This window comes from Ascaphus truei, chromosome 1, assembly GCF_040206685.1.
Source record: "Ascaphus truei isolate aAscTru1 chromosome 1, aAscTru1.hap1, whole genome shotgun sequence".
NCBI classification, from domain to species: domain Eukaryota; kingdom Metazoa; phylum Chordata; class Amphibia; order Anura; family Ascaphidae; genus Ascaphus; species Ascaphus truei.
The window spans coordinates 473,318,002-473,335,288 of NC_134483.1; the positions used below are offsets into that span (position 1 = coordinate 473,318,002).

Below are 17,287 nucleotides of genomic sequence, written 5' to 3' on the forward strand. Positions count from 1 at the left end.
CGGCCGCATCTCGGAGGTAGCGCACGGCTCCCTGCTCTGGCCCCCACCTTAGGAAGCAGCCGTCGGGTCCGGCGCTGGCTCCGGCGACACCGGCGACCGCGCTGCTCCAAAGGAGGGGGGTCTCTAGGAGCTGCTGGAGACCAGGGCTACACATACATAAGGATACGGAGGGATTACCCTTAAAGCAACTAACAGGCTCTAACATTGTGAGTGTCTCACCAATTTGTCTCCACTATCTTTCTTTGTTTTTTTGTTTCCATTCCCCCCCTTTTTTTCCCCTCCCTCTTCACCCAAATACTTTTGCTAAATGCTTGTACTGTAATACAATTGGTATCTTTAAGACGTCTTAAATATAACATAGAAACTAAGAAACAAATGCATTTTTATAAATTAATATTTATTAATGCAAATGTCACTATAAAAAAAAAAGACGTATATAAGAAATCCTGAATTGCAAAATGAGTTTTAGGGAAGGACTGTTTTTGATTGCTTTAGCCTGCACAGCTTTTACAGCGCTGTAACCCATTTTCATTGCAGGCGGTACACTTCAAGGCTTTAAAAGAGTCTGTGAAGCAGTTCCGGAATACTGACATCTTGCTTCCATGGCACACGATACAGGGAAGAAAGCCGAACCCCCCACAGGAGACACAAGCATGTGGGTGCTGCACTCTCTGTATAATGAAAACAGACAAAAGACAATTAGGGCCTTGGATTACTAAACTGCTGCATTTAAAAATGGTATAATATTTTTGGGAGAAATTCTACCATGGTATTGAAGGGTACATGCAACTACACACATGGGTTTCTTGACAAGGCTGTTTTATTTTGCCTTGAAATATATACAGCACACAAAACAAAAATAGCTCTTTTCAGCAACAAACGAAAATGGCTTTTCCTTCAGCAAACCGAACAAAACAGTTTCTCTTTAGCAGACAGTTTATATATATGCAGCTACCCTTTTTCTATGCAGGGGACAGACAGTTCACAGTTTCACTACTTTGCTACTCAGACCTTGTTTTCAGGAATCACTTTAGCAGCTTACTCCACTCTCATCAACAGCAATCTCCATGTGTCTACAACCTGGGTTTTAACACACCTTGATTAGGCAGCTGGGATCCAACTAATTGTCCTGAGGTTCCCAGCTGAAGTTTAACCTAGTCAGTGCTGCACTGCAGACTAGACATAGGTTTTCCAGGCATATAACTGGTGGCTTTTATTTACCCTGTCACATTCCTCCCCTGTTAGTGTGTGGCTGGGGCTACGCACGGCTGAAGCCCGACCATCCACCCCTGCTCTAGAAAAGAAGTCAGCATTTGCGTTCTCTTTTCCCGGCCTATGCTGAATCTCAAATGAGAAGGGTTGGAGGGCCATAACCACCTAGTCAATCTAGCATTGGAATCCTTCATGCTATTTAACCATTTCAGTGGAGCATGATCCGTCACCAAAGTAAAATGGACTCCTGCCAGGTAATGCCTCAAAGCCTCGATTGCCCACTTTACTGTGAGGCACTCTTTCTCAATCACTGAGAAAAAAAATTCCCTTGGGAACAATTTCCTACTTAGGAAAAGGATAGGATGTTCAACTCCCTCAAACTGTTGTGACAACACTGCCCCTAGCCCTATCTCTGATGCATGTGTTTGCACTATAAAAGGGCTGTTGAAGTCTGGGCTTCTAAGGATGGGACTCTCTGATAAAAAGGTGTCTATGTCCTCAAAGGCTCTCTGACAATCCCTTGACCACACCACTTGTGTAGGGGCACACTTTTTTGTGAGGTCCATTAAAGGGCCTGCCACTTCCGAATAGTTGGGGATGAACCGCCGGTAGTACCCTGCTAAACCCAGCAGAGAGCGTACTTGCATTTTTGTTTGGGGGGTCAGAACTTCTTTCAGGACAGCTACCTTGTCGGCTAGTGGCCTTACTTTTCCACCTCCCACTGCATACCCTAAATATTTGGTTTCCGCTTTACCCAAGGCACATTTCTTAGGGTTGGCTGTGAGCCCTGCCTCTCTTAGAGATTTGAGGACCGCTTTCAGCCTATTTAGATGGGCCGCCAGTGTTTACTATAAATGACAATGTCATCTAGGTAGGCTGTGGCATAAGTCCTATGGGGCCTCAGTACCTTATCCATGAGTCTCTGAAATGTGGCTGGGGCTCCATGCAGTCCAAATGGCATTGTCACAAACTGGTATAAACCCATGGGAGTGGCAAAGGCTGTTTTGCATTTGGACTTTTCCTCTAAGGGTATTTGCCAGTATCCTTTTGTCAAGTCCAACGTGGATATATATTCCGCGTTACCAAGGGCGTCAATTAATTCGTCCACCCTTGGCATCGGATATGCGTCAAACTTGGATACCGCATTGACCTTTCGGATGTCCACACAAAATCTTACCTTCCCATCGGGTTTAGGGACCATAACTAGTGGACTACACCACTCAATGCATGATTCCTCAATCACTCCTAAGTGTAACATTTCTTGTACCTCCTTCTCAACCAGAGCCCTACGACTTTCAGGCAACCTATAAGGACGGGAACGTACTTTTACCCCAGGTGCTGTCTCGATTGCATGGGAAATTAAGTTAGTTTGTCCTGGTAAGTCAGAAAAAATATCCTGGAATTGTGTAATTATTGCTAACATGTCCCCTTTTTGTTCAGAGGACAACTGTTTACCCATTGGGATTTTATCGTCACTCACGATGTTCTCCCGTGGAGGCTGAGGACCCAAGTCCGTTTCCTCCTCCACCGGGTGGATGAATAGAGACCGCTGCATCTTCCAGGGTTTCAGCAAGTTCACATGGTAAATTTGTTTACCATTCCTGGACCCTGGTTGAGCGATCTTGTAATCCACATCACCCGTACGGCGGAGTACTTCGAATGGGCCCTGCCATTTGGCCAGGAGTTTACTCTCGCAACTGGGTAACAATAACATCACCTGGTCTCCTGGGTGAAACACTCTCATGTGAGCATTCTGATTGTAATGTCTCTCCTGACTGTCCTGGGCTGATCTAAGATTCTCCCTGGCAAAATGGTCGACCACATCTAAGCGCTTCCTAAGGTCTAGTACATATTGCAGGGTATTCTTAGAAGGGGACTGCGTTTCCTCCCAGGACTCATTTAGGAGGTCTAGGATACCCCGCGGTTGGCGGCCATAGAGCAATTCAAATGGAGAGAATCCCGTGGAGGCCTGGGGAACTTCCCGCACTGCAAACAGCAGAAAAGGGAGAAGTTCATCCCAGGCTCTCTTTTCTGAGTCTACAAATTTCCTCAGCATCCCTTTTAGAGTTCGGTTAAATCTTTCCACCAATCCATCATTCTGTGGATGGTAAACCGATTTCCGAACAGACTTGACCTCTAGTAACTTTAAGACATCCTGCATCAGTTTAGCCATGAAATTTGTACCTTGGTCTGTCAACATAACCTGGGGAAGTTCAACCCGTGAGAACAGTTCCAATTTGTTGGCTACTTGCTTCGCCGTTGCTGTTCTCAGGGGGAACGCCTCAGGATACCTTGTTGCTTAGTCCACTAATACAAGGATAAATCTGTGTCCTTTCGCAGAAGGTTCTAGAGGTACTACCAAGTCTACCCCAATCCTCTCAAAGGGAACTGACACCAAGGGTAGAGGAACCAAAGGGGCTGGTTTTTGTCCTTTTGGACTAGTTAGCTGGCACTCCGGACATGCTGTACATAGCTTAGCAATATCACTGGCCAATAGAATCGGGATGAAATACGGTCCAATGTTTTATCCCTGCCCAGGTAACCACCCCAAGGGACAGTATGGGCTAGAGTGAACACAGATTTAACAAACGCCTTGGGAACAAATATCTGTCTGGTGACCTCCCCTGTTTGTGTCTGCCTATTCATCCTATATAGGATATCCTTTGATAGCTCAAAATGGGGGAATACTATCACCCCCTGTGCATCTAAAATCTGTTCATCAATTTTCACCACCTTGTCATACTGTCTCGCAAGGACTGGGTCTTCCCTTTGCTTCTGGCAAAAGTCAGGGAGGAACAGGTCTGGTAAATCTCCAGTGCCCATATCCCCCTCCCTTTGGCCATCCTCAGCCATCACTTGTGACCTCTGACTACTAGAATGGTCACCTTGAGACCCAGATTTCTGCAACCAGTCCTGTTTGTCCAAGCGTCTTTGCTTCCGAGTCTTTTGAACCCGGTGTCTACTGGGAAAAAGGTCTGCCGAGAAGGGGAACAGTTTGCCAGGGTTCTCCTGAGCCCCAGAAGGAGGTTCCTTGTGAAAGACTGGGGCCATTAGGTCCACAAAGAAAGGCCAGTCCCGACCGAGCACAACGGGGGCAGGTAGCCAAGGAGCGACTCCTACTTCGAGGTAAGCCTCCTGACCTTTTACCTGTAGCCGGATTTTGGCCATCGGATAAGATTTTACATCGCTGTGTATACATTCTATGCTCCATGGGGAGTCAAAAGAACACACGTTGAGCGGTAACAGTTCCTGGAGGACCAGAGTTTTACCAGAGCCCGAATCTACAAGGGCCTGGACGTTTTTTCCCCCAATCAGGGCTGGAAGTAGCCAGGGCTTGTAATTTTCCCCAGAAAAAGCCGAGGCGACGGTTCTGCTGAATGAACAATCCATCAGTGGACAGTCCACATACCGGTGGCCTTGTTCTCCGCAGGCAGAACATGGAGAGGGTTCCCTCGCAGGAGGGGTCTGTGGATAGCACTCCGCTGGACCGGTTACTGGAGACCAGGCATCTGGTGGGTCCTGTGGGCGACGTCCTCGGAAGTTTCTCTCACTTTGCGATGAGCCGACATCCGGAAGGAGATGAGGGTCTCTGCGGGACCAGCATTTGAACTCCTGCCTTGCTGGAACGACTGCTCCTTCCTTTGGACTTGGCGGTTCCGTGATGGGCCGTAGGTTACCCATTGATCCGACCTCCCTCTTTGGGCGTCCGCAAGTGCCAGTGGAGTCGGGTCTAGGACACTCTCCTGCTGCTCAGCCCCAAGGAAGTTCTCCACGAGTCGGACCGCCAAAGCTAGGGTTTCAGCAGCGTGGCGTTTTACCCACGAGCGTGCGGAAGGGGGTATTACTTGTAGAAATTGTTCCAAAACCACCTGCTCAAAAATTGCCTCCTTAGTGCACTCCTCGGGTTGTTTCCAGCACGTACACAAGTCCAATAATCGCTGAGCGAGGACCCGGGGTCTCATCTTAGCGGTAAACTCATGTTCCAGAACTGCTGCCGGTAGGTCTCTGGGGTCAGACCTAAGCGATCCAGTATGGTGGCTTTTACTTGGCGGTAGTCCATTGCCTGATCTGTAGGGAGGCCCTGATATGAGGCCTGGGCTTCACCTATGAGGAGCGGGGCCGAAGCAGTTGCCCAGCGATCTGCAGCCTAGCCCTGAGCTTCGGCGACTCTTTCAAATGTTAGTAAAAAAGCCTCTGGATCCTCATTCGGAGCCATTTTCCTCAGGAGTATCTGGGGTCTGCTGGCCAGTTCTGCACCGGCAGACCCTTGGAATTGGGTCAGCAGCTTGGCCATCCGCTCCTCCTGTGCTATCTGTAGTCTTTCATCTCTCTCCGCTTGCAGCTGGGCCTGTTCGCACAGAAACGCTTTCAACGTTTCTTCCATTCTTGTGTGTGTGTGGCCCTTTAACTGCAGGAACCTTTTGAAAAAAAAATCAAATCCCACTTCTGACACCATATTTTGCAGGGTACATGCAACTACACACGTGGGTTTCTAGACAAGGCTGTTTTATTTTGCCTTGAAAAATATACAGCACACAAAACAAAAATCGCTCTTTTCAGCAACAAACGAAAATGGCCTTTCCTTCAGCAAACCGAACAAAACAGTTTCTCTTTAGCAGACAGTTTATATATATTCAGCTACCCTTTTTCTATGCAGGGGACAGACAGTTCACAGTTTCACTACTTTGCTACTCAGACCTTGTTTTCAGGAATCACTTTAGCAGCTTACTCCTCTCTCATCAACAGCAAGCTCCATGTGTCTACAACCTGGGTTTTAACACACCTTGATTAGGCAGCTGGAATCCAACTAATTATCCTGAGGTTCCCAGCTGAAGTTTAACCTAGTCAGTGCTGCACTGCAGACTAGACATATTTTTTACAGGCATATAACTGGTGGCTTTTATTTACCCTGTCACACATGGCTACGAAGATTTATGTGTTTAAAGTGGGTTGCGATATTCAATCTCATTTGCATACACACAAAAAAATGTAACGCAGTGCTAAATAACGATAGAAATAAGCATTAACACAGAAAGCTGCACTAATCAGCAAAAGTGATGCCATTGTGGCAAACCTTTAGTAGCCAGCTCGTCATGGATTGAGTATGACTAGCTGGGGCATCTAATTTATTAATAAATGAATACATTAAATATGGTTAATATTATGTATTTTTGTAATTCATTCTAGGTTAGCTAATCTTGCCTATGTCTACGGTAGCCATTATATTCATAGACGGGATCTGCCTAAAACCGACATGGGGTAGGTGATAAAAATGTGGAGATGCATCTGACAGTAGCCTGATATCAACAGGTATTAGAGTTTAGTCAGAAACACATGAATAGGTAATTTGCTGTTAATTCTTCATTTGCATATATTTGCATGCTTATTTTGCGATATTGTCATTAAATGTAACCCTTGCATACTGTATGTAATTAGGAAATACATATTCATTTGCATGCTAATGCAGTAAGTGACCCTGGCTTTAAATTTAGTCTCACATTTATCTCTGCAAAAATTGAGTTATTGCTTCATTATTTGTGCATTAAATAGTAAATATACTGTAAAGAACCCCTCCTTTTTTACCATTAATACACAGCAATATCAATATCGATGTCTAGTACATGTAAGTCTTAATAGGCAATTTAACAAAAAATGTAAGTCTTAATACAGTAGGCAATTCTTAAATGTAGCAAAACAAAAAAATGCTTTTGAAAGTCACCTCAATTTTCATCAACAGGTCCTGCAATTCTCCTGATTCATTCATTGACAATATTTTTTCAGCACCCTTTTAAAAAGAAAGAAAAGGAAATCATATTACAGTAAATGGTGGTGTCGGCCTTTTCAGCATAATATATATATATGTTACTATTTTGTATTGAGATGATAGCTACAAATTTACCCGAATGCTAGTGATTTAGGGTCTTATTTACTAAGTGGTGCCTAGCCATATAACAAAACAAAAAATAGAATTTACTAGCACTCTCCCTGTCTACTATAATACAGCTTGAGGTGCTATGATCCTGCAATTATACCACTAGATGCATACAGCTATACAAAAACTATACTGGATCAGCACTCAAAAATTAAATCAAAGAAAATGAAGAACTTACGTTTTCCTTTTGGTCTGAGCAAGTCTCTTCTTTAATGTATCAAAAAAAAGCAGCAACACAGAAAAAACCAGCACATGAAGGGGCCAGAAAGCTTTATAATAGTGCTCTATTGTGCACATATAACAATGTGTCTGCTAACTTTTCCTCTCCCTGTGTGTGCTGATTTTTTCTGTATTGCTGATTTTTTTGATACATTAAAGGAGAAAGTTGGTGAGACCTAAAACAAAACTTAAGTCCTTAATTTTCTTTCATTCCCATTTTGAGTGCAGATCCAATATGGTTTTTGCAGAGCCATAAAACACTATACAGCTCATTAATGTTACAGGGCCATAATATGACTTACCGCTTAGTATGTATGTATGTCTTTATTTATATAGTGCCATTAATGTTCATAGCGCTTCACAGCAGTAACATACGTGACAATCATATAAATAACAAATAATACAAATAACAGATCATGGGAACAAGTGCTTCAGACATAAAAGTAATAAACAGAAAACAGAGCACACCGCTCACTCAATTTAATTATAGTTGATGCTATATCATTAATTAATCAAAAATGGGTGCTACCTATGTACTCAAGTTAATGGATTTAGCATGTAAATGAAAGGCTGACAAAGTCAATCAGTCATTCAAAGAAAGTACATTTGTGGTGCACTCCACACTAATCATTTAGGAAAAGGAGTCCCTGCTCCAAAGAGCTTACAATCTAATTAATTAGAAATGAATCCCTCATTTGTAAGAGTAAAACAATGTGTTGCAGGCCACAGTATCAGCAAATGTGTTATTTCTACAGCAATGCTTCTCAAATTGTGGTACTTGGACCAATAATGATCCCCAAAGACTTTAGTTGCTCTCTTTAAAGACTTTAAAAAATCACTTCTGACAGCCATCTGCTTCAATCTGTGCAGTTTCTATCACTACTAAGGGCTTATGTGTACATACAGATCCAGTATTTTTTAAATAAATATTTTACATATTAGCGATGGTTGTTGGCAATAATGAAATCTAACATCCCTAGACAGACAGAGGGGTCGGAATCCCAGAATGGTATAGTTCAGTCGTACGTTGATGAGATTAATCCAGACAGTGGCTGAGATCTAAGGGTTTAATCCGAGGTAGAAATAGACCAAAAAAATGTATTTGCATCAGATTTGGTTAAGGTCTGATGCACCCTCTGTGACTTTAAGGGGTGATCTGAGATCAAAGGTGGTTAGAGGAGTGGAGGAGTGAACTGCTCTTTCAAAGAAGAGACATAGGTATCTCCTCTGTTTGTCCCTACATCCAGTGCAGTTGCATGGGTTAACTGCAGCTTGGAGAAGCTCCCTGTTATCTCTGACATTGAAGATCCAATCATCAGTGGAGCTGGGGCCATCAGGAGAAAAATAGTGGCTCTGATCTACATTTAATATCTTCTGACCATACAGCTACAACAGAGGAGGTAGGAACACCCCCATCTACACACACCCAAATGTCACCGACTGCAATACCTATGTCTCCCACATTTTCCCCAGTCACTCATTCATCTCTAATGTTAAATGAAAATCAGGGAGGGGAGGAGGAAGAGAAGGGGGAAAGGACAAAGGAAGCTCCCGCATCAGCTAAAGTACAATAAATAATTTAGAAACGAGTAAATGAGACCGTATACCGGTGCAAAAGAGGACTAGGATAATTATAAACAAACAAACACGTTTATTATTCAATATCGTTCTGCGTGTGGTAGTATGTCCACTAAGTACATTATTCTGTTCACATTGATTTTGCGACTTTCACGCTGTTTTGTTTTGATTTACATCATTACATGGGGTGGGCTATTAATATTGTGTAGGTCTTTTTGATTTGACCTTTTTGCCTAAGGTTATTTAACCCCTTCAGATTCAGTATTAGCAGCCTTTATCATACGAAGACTGTTGATTTTTTAGTTAAAAGGGCATCCGAATTTAGGGTGAGCACCTTGTTCTGAAGGTATTTGTGCGTGAATTCCTTAGCCATCTGGCCCACAGCTAGTTGATGTATTGTACTTTTTATCATCTTCCGTTTATAAGTATTTAGGAAGATAGTTTGGTTTGTCATTAGGGGCTGGCCCTGGACTCTTTGTACCATGCCCCTCTATACACGTAATATTTTATTATTATATGTGTGATTAAAAGGTTTTTAATTAATTAATCATATCACATTCATTGATCTATCTGAGTGCATTCAAGGGGGAATCTTTTGTTTGTTTGTTTATAATCATCTCTAATGTTATCTGCACCCCCATGCCACTCACTCTCTCCATGCCAACACATTCTCCCTGAGTCACCTACTTCTCCCCGAGTTACCCACTTCCCCATAAACCACTCTATTCTCAATTACACTCTATTCCCAATGTCATTCACTCTATTCCCCCATATCACCCACTCTCACTCCCCCCCATGTCACCACTTCTCTTTTTTCCTCCATGTTACCCAATCCCCTTATGGCACCTACTACCCCCGAATGGTAACCCCCTCTCTCTCCCTTGTCAACATCCCCTGTGTCATCAACTCTCTCCCATGTCCCCCACTCTCTCACATGCACAACACATGCGAATCCATTGTTTAAACTACATTACTATACCTTTTTTTCTATTACTGAACTTTTTCAGCATTTACTATTTTTTAACATACTATATCTGAGCTTAACCAAGTTTTGTGGACCTGCACAATATTTTTTCATTATGCTTTTAAGCTAGTCTTCATTAATGTAGTCTTGGTAAAGCTTTAATTTGAATAGAATTGTATATTACAAATATAAAGCTATAAACATAAACTTATACATAAATTTTATATTGTATTATGTTTATATCAGTATAGTTTAGTACATTTGCATTTCTCACTATCTGTAACGGATCTGCACCTTAGTTTACTGTTTGCCTTGCCTTACAGACTTGTGCAGCCCTGGAACACTGCTCCTGAAATTTACTGCAGCTCCACCCTGGGTTCACTCATTAAAGCAATGCTGTCACACGCCCCTTCTGCTATTGGTTCACTGACCTTTAAAGACACCTTTCCCACAATGCTTCCCTGCCGAGCATAACCCTTCCTGGTTGTCACAAGTGTTCTGCCACAAGCCCTAAGGCTTGGCTCTGTTGTGTACTAATCTCTCAAAGTTCTATTCCCTAGTTCACGCAGAGGTCTGTTCCTGTCTCCTGTGCTTAAGCGGAGTACTCTCCATGTTAACTTCAGCTCCCTGTTTCCTGAGGCCGGCTGCTAGTCTCATGCAGCGGCCTGTTCCTGTCTCCTGTGCTGAAGTGGAGTACTCTCCATGTTGACTTAAGCTCCCTGCTTTCCTGAGGCCTGCTGCTAGTATCATGCAGAGGCCTGTTCCTGTCTCCTGTGCTGAAGCAGAGGTCTCTCCAGTGTTGACTTAATCTCCCTGTTTCCTGAGGTCTGCTATCCTTCCACAGCAGAGCCTATCTACTGGTACCTGGGGCCTGCTGCTCATTCTCCATTGCAGAGGCCGTGTCCTGGTTCCTGTGCTGAAGCTGAAGTCTCTCCAGTGTTAACTTCAGCTCCCTGTTTCCTGTGGTCTGCTGCCCTACCCTTAGCTGAGGCCAGTCTATGAGTCCTGAAGTCTGTAGCTCTCTCTCTCCTTGCACAGGCCCGCTCTGGACTCTTGCGCTGAAGCACTGGTTTACCAGTGCTGCCTGGCGGTGTGCCCACTCCAGTCTGCCTATCGCTTCCTGCGACCAGTACCATGGGCCATGGTCACCCCACACGCAGAACCCGCGCTCACGCTCCTAAGCTGAAGCGGGGAACTTCTGATTACCTGTTGCCGAACTCCTGCTTGAATAACATTTACCCTGATCTCTCCAGTCCTGACCATGGCTTGTTCACTGATGATGCTACCTTCTCCAGTCCTGACCCTGCTACGTACGACTATGAACTGCGCAATCCGGATCAGCCTGCGCGGTCTAAGGTCGGTGCTTATACAACCCCACCTCAGCCACGCGGTCCGACCCAGGTTTGTGGCGAGCACAACTGTGACACTATCCTTTCCCTTCAAGTCAGGAATCTTTTTTTTTTAATGAGACCTCACGAGTCTCCCCAAAGAGGTCTTTCCATCATACTCCCCCTTCACTGTTCTTGTCCATTAAACCAGCGTGGACAGGGTTAATTTAATCAAGAAAGGACAGACACAGCTTGAAAACCTGGTGTTTGTCATAGTCGCATCTCCTCCTGTATTTTTACTGGGTGGGTCTATCCACATCTCCTTTTATCCTATTACAGCACTTAAGCAGACAGGCTTTTGGGAGACGAAAGAACTTACGTAAATTGAAAAAGAATCCTACAGGTGACTTCCTGGTAGAATTAAGAAATCTTTTGAAAAGGGGTCTGGACAGTGGAGTATTGACAGATGAATATGAATGTTGTATTCTAAAGATCCTATCGTGCCAATATTCTACTTTATACCAAAGGTCCACAAAAACATCACACACCCCAGGTAGACCCATTGTTTCAGGGATTAAATCATTAACTTCAAACCTTTTGCAATATATAGATTTTTTTTACAGAAGTATGTCTCTAAATTACCATCATATCTTAGAGATACAACTCACATTAAAGATAATCAAAGACATCCAATGGCAACCCCAATATATTTGGGGACTTGTGATGTAACAGCCTTAATTACTGTTATAGAGCACCAGTTAAGTCTTGTAGCCATTAAAACCAGAGACATAACATAAAACACAGACAAAGCTCAGTTTTTAGCACATCTAGTGAGACTCATACATGGTACAGTGCCTAAATATATATGGACAAATATCTAATAAGTAAATGGTCTTTTAGTTTGACATTTTTGGCCAAAATTGTTGTAAGCCCCTGAGCCAATTCTTATTATTAAACAGGTTATTAAGAATTTATATTAGCGTTAGGGACCCCTGATATGTGGTCTGCCTTGGCGTTGGCTCAGGGGCTTACAACAATTTTGGCCAAAAATGTCAAACTAAAAGACCATTTACTTATTAGATATTTGTCCATATATATTTAGGCACTGTACCGTGTATGAGTCTCACTAGATGTGCTAAAAACTGAGCTTTGTCTGTGTTTTATGTTATGTCTCTGGTTTTAATGCATATTGCCATGCTCAGTAGCACTCCTCTGACACTCATATGCTTATATATATGTTGTGGGTATTTTGGGGGTTTAATAGGAGCTTGTTAGGTGTCCAGTATGTTTTACAATTCTTGTCCAGCTAGTCATGGCTGATTGGAGGTTGGCAACCTCCTACTTAATTTAAGCTCACCCCCTCCCACATTTAAATGGTTATGGGCTCACTCCATAGCATCTTCCACTCAGGGGAACTTGCCTGCTTGCAGTTTGGCTGTGACATCTCTAATACAGAGTGCTTTTCCTGGTAATGTACAGGTTAATAAAAGCTTCAGTCAGACAGAACTTTGCAGCTAATATTGACAGATTTACTATAAATCATTCTTCCTGTTATTAAACAGGTTATTAAGAATTTATATTAGCGTTAGGGACCCCTGATATGTGGTCTGCCTTGGCGTTGGCTCAGGGGCTTACAACAATTTTGGCCAAAAATGTCAAACTAAAAGACCATTTACTTATTAGATATTTGTCCATATATATTTAGGCACTGTACCGTGTATGAGTCTCACTAGATGTGCTAAAAACTGAGCTTTGTCTGTGTTTTATGTTATGTCTCTGGTTTTAATGCATATTGCCATGCTCAGTAGCACTCCTCTGACACTCATATGCTTATATATATGTTGTGGGTATTTTGGGGGTTTAATAGGAGCTTGTTAGGTGTCCAGTATGTTTTACAATTCTTGTCCAGCTAGTCATGGCTGATTGGAGGTTGGCAACCTCCTACTTAATTTAAGCTCACCCCTCCCACATTTAAATGGTTATGGGCTCACTCCATAGCATCTTCCACTCAGGGGAACTTGCCTGCTTGCAGTTTGGCTGTGACATCTCTAATACAGAGTGCTTTTCCTGGTAATGTACAGGTTAATAAAAGCTTCAGTCAGACAGAACTTTGCAGCTAATATTGACAGATTTACTATAAATCATTCTTCCTGTTATTAAACAGGTTATTAAGAATTTATATTAGCGTTAGGGACCCCTGATATGTGGTCTGCCTTGGCGTTGGCTCAGGGGCTTACAACAATTTTGGCCAAAAATGTCAAACTAAAAGACCATTTACTTATTAGATATTTGTCCATATATATTTAGGCACTGTACCGTGTATGAGTCTCACTAGATGTGCTAAAAACTGAGCTTTGTCTGTGTTTTATGTTATGTCTCTGGTTTTAATGCATATTGCCATGCTCAGTAGCACTCCTCTGACACTCATATGCTTATATATATGTTGTGGGTATTTTGGGGGTTTAATAGGAGCTTGTTAGGTGTCCAGTATGTTTTACAATTCTTGTCCAGCTAGTCATGGCTGATTGGAGGTTGGCAACCTCCTACTTAATTTAAGCTCACCCCCTCCCACATTTAAATGGTTATGGGCTCACTCCATAGCATCTTCCACTCAGGGGAACTTGCCTGCTTGCAGTTTGGCTGTGACATCTCTAATACAGAGTGCTTTTCCTGGTAATGTACAGGTTAATAAAAGCTTCAGTCAGACAGAACTTTGCAGCTAATATTGACAGATTTACTATAAATCATTCTTCCTGTTATTAAACAGGTTATTAAGAATTTATATTAGCGTTAGGGACCCCTGATATGTGGTCTGCCTTGGCGTTGGCTCAGGGGCTTACAACAATTTTGGCCAAAAATGTCAAACTAAAAGACCATTTACTTATTAGATATTTGTCCATATATATTTAGGCACTGTACCGTGTATGAGTCTCACTAGATGTGCTAAAAACTGAGCTTTGTCTGTGTTTTATGTTATGTCTCTGGTTTTAATGCATATTGCCATGCTCAGTAGCACTCCTCTGACACTCATATGCTTATATATATGTTGTGGGTATTTTGGGGGTTTAATAGGAGCTTGTTAGGTGTCCAGTATGTTTTACAATTCTTATCCAGCTAGTCATGGCTGATTGGAGGTTGGCAACCTCCTACTTAATTTAAGCTCACCCCCTCCCACATTTAAATGGTTATGGGCTCACTCCATAGCATCTTCCACTCAGGGGAACTTGCCTGCTTGCAGTTTGGCTGTGACATCTCTAATACAGAGTGCTTTTCCTGGTAATGTACAGGTTAATAAAAGCTTCAGTCAGACAGAACTTTGCAGCTAATATTGACAGATTTACTATAAATCATTCTTCCTGTTATTAAACAGGTTATTAAGAATTTATATTAGCGTTAGGGACCCCTGATATGTGGTCTGCCTTGGCGTTGGCTCAGGGGCTTACAACAATTTTGGCCAAAAATGTCAAACTAAAAGACCATTTACTTATTAGATATTTGTCCATATATATTTAGGCACTGTACCGTGTATGAGTCTCACTAGATGTGCTAAAAACTGAGCTTTGTCTGTGTTTTATGTTATGTCTCTGGTTTTAATGCATATTGCCATGCTCAGTAGCACTCCTCTGACACTCATATGCTTATATATATGTTGTGGGTATTTTGGGGGTTTAATAGGAGCTTGTTAGGTGTCCAGTATGTTTTACAAGTCTTGTAGCCATGCAGAGAATGCTCAAACAAGATCATGAACTACCAAGGGAATTATAGACTTCCTTCTAGATGCTATCCTTTACATTTTGCAGCATAATTATTTTTGCTTTGAGGGAAGCTATTTCCGACAGGTCTGTGGAACTGTGATGGGTACCAGCTTCGCACCAAATTATGCTAACATCTTCATGGGATTGTGGAAGGAAGATTATATCTTGTCCCTCAATCCCTTTGGTGCAAATCTGGTGCTCTGGCGCTGTTTCATAGATGACAAATTATTCATTTGGGATAGCACGACAAAGGATCTAGCCAAATTCATTGAGTATATTAACCCGAACCCTCTAAATTTACAGTTTACATCTGTGAGGGATGCTAGGTCAGTTATTTTTTTAGATCTGAATATCTTTATAGAAGGAGATGTTGTCCACACGAAAACATACTGTAAAGGTGTTGATGCGAACAACTATCTCCTGCCAACAAGCCACCACGACGCCAGCTGAATTCGCAATATACCTCAAGGGCAGTTTCTGCGTATTAAGAGGAATTGCTCACAAAATGAGGTATTTCAAGTATAGGCAGACGAATTATCAACTAAATTTATTGATAGGACATACTGTATAAGAAAGACCTTAAATCTAGTGCACGTGAAATAGTAGAAAAAAAGTCAATAGAGAAGAACTAATAAAAACAAAAAGAGAAAGTGGAAACAATGATATGGATACATTTAACTCTAATATGCCCTAAAAATAAAAAAAGATTGTTAAAAAACATTGGAATATTCTCCTAAGGGTTGACAAACTAAAAACCATTCTCCCAGTGAATCCCCAGATAATATTTTGGAGAGCTCCAAATTTAAAACAGACACTGGAGCCAAGCTGCTTAAATAAATCAAATACTGGATCTACGTCGTTAAATGAACTGACCCAGTGCAGTCATTTAAAAGGTTACCATATTTGCAATACTTATAAATTTAGTATTAGTAGCAGCAGTTTAATCTCTAACGTAACCAGTAAGGAGTACAGTACGAAATTAGATCTTTTATAAACTGTAAGAGCACCTATGCAGTTTACGTACTGGAGTGTCCCTGTGGGCTCCAGTACATTGGAAGAAATAGTAGACAGTTAAAAAGGAGATTCTGGGAACATATTTACAACATAAAGAAAGGTCTACAAACTCATAGGGGTCTATACTATAAGCCTTCATATAAAAAATCACTGGGATGTTTACGCCGCCAGTTTTTTGATCATCGCTGACTGGGAATTATACCCTGTCTGGCATTACATATCCTATGTATATCCACTGAGGCAGCAGAAGAGTTTATAGCCTTACAATATCACCACTTCATGCTTCTGCCACTCACACATTAACATCTACAATTTATATATTGGGAAGGTCAGTCTAATATTTTCATGCAGGTTGTGCGAATTTTGGCTTTATCCCCCCGTTTATATACTTTGTACTGTGCACCATGATGCATTGCACCACACAGGGTGAGAACATTATTTAGCCAGCACAGCGTAGATGTTATACTGTATACATGACTGACACACTGACACCTATCCACCTGCTGTACTGTGTGATTTATTGAGCAGATATACCTTACACACTACCACATTTGGTGTTTTAATTGGCTGTACTCCTATGTTGATATACCATTAACGCATATCTTTGATTGTCCATACGATCTTAATATACCCACATTGAATAGTGGGTGTTTACCTACGTACATCTCTATTGCAGGCATGTTAGCTATGTACACATCATATAGCACACCTTAGGATATACACAGACTAGTGCATAGCTGCTGTCCTACACAGTCTCAATCCACATACCACCAACCTATGATTGTGTTTAACCCTACCTGTACCCATATGGATCTTTTGCACTAACTAGCCAGATTATTGTTTCATTAGCTTAGAGTCATCAGGGTGGAATTATATACACCTTGTACATCTCAGTTTTCATCCAGGTCTAGAATATTGCTCAGTAGATACAGCAGGTGGGTTCTACACATAGCAATGATAGGTTGGCTTGATGGGTATGCTGTGTTAGAGACTGCTTCTATCACAGCACCAGCAGGTCATATCCTGGCTAATTGTGACATTTGAGTACGCAGCAGGATACAGTACCCTATCCTAGATAGGCACCTTGAGGTGGTCACCTTGTATATCCACTCATTATATTATGTGGCTTATTATACAACTGGACAGACACCTCTAGGTCCACATCACTACTCCGGGTGCATCCTCCCCCTATTTTTAACATATTATGTATTTACTTTTCATTTGATTATATAGTTTTGTGTGTCAACCTTTCTTAACATTATCCATTAAATGTTATGTTTTAATA

General features: G+C 42.1%; 1 protein-coding gene across 1 annotated transcript in view; it reads right to left on the reverse strand.

Moving 5' to 3' along the window:
• Positions 1–417: 417 nt before the first annotated feature.
• The window catches only part of GRXCR1 (glutaredoxin and cysteine rich domain containing 1), a 97,350-nt gene continuing 80,480 nt past the window's right edge, over positions 418–17,287 (reverse strand). Inside the window, exons 4-5 of the mRNA XM_075578633.1 lie at positions 6,932–6,997; positions 418–671 (exon numbers count right to left, since the gene is read on the reverse strand). Coding sequence (XP_075434748.1) covers positions 492–671; positions 6,932–6,997 — 246 coding nt within the window. The 3' untranslated portion in view covers positions 418–491. The remainder of the gene's footprint in view (positions 672–6,931; positions 6,998–17,287) is intronic.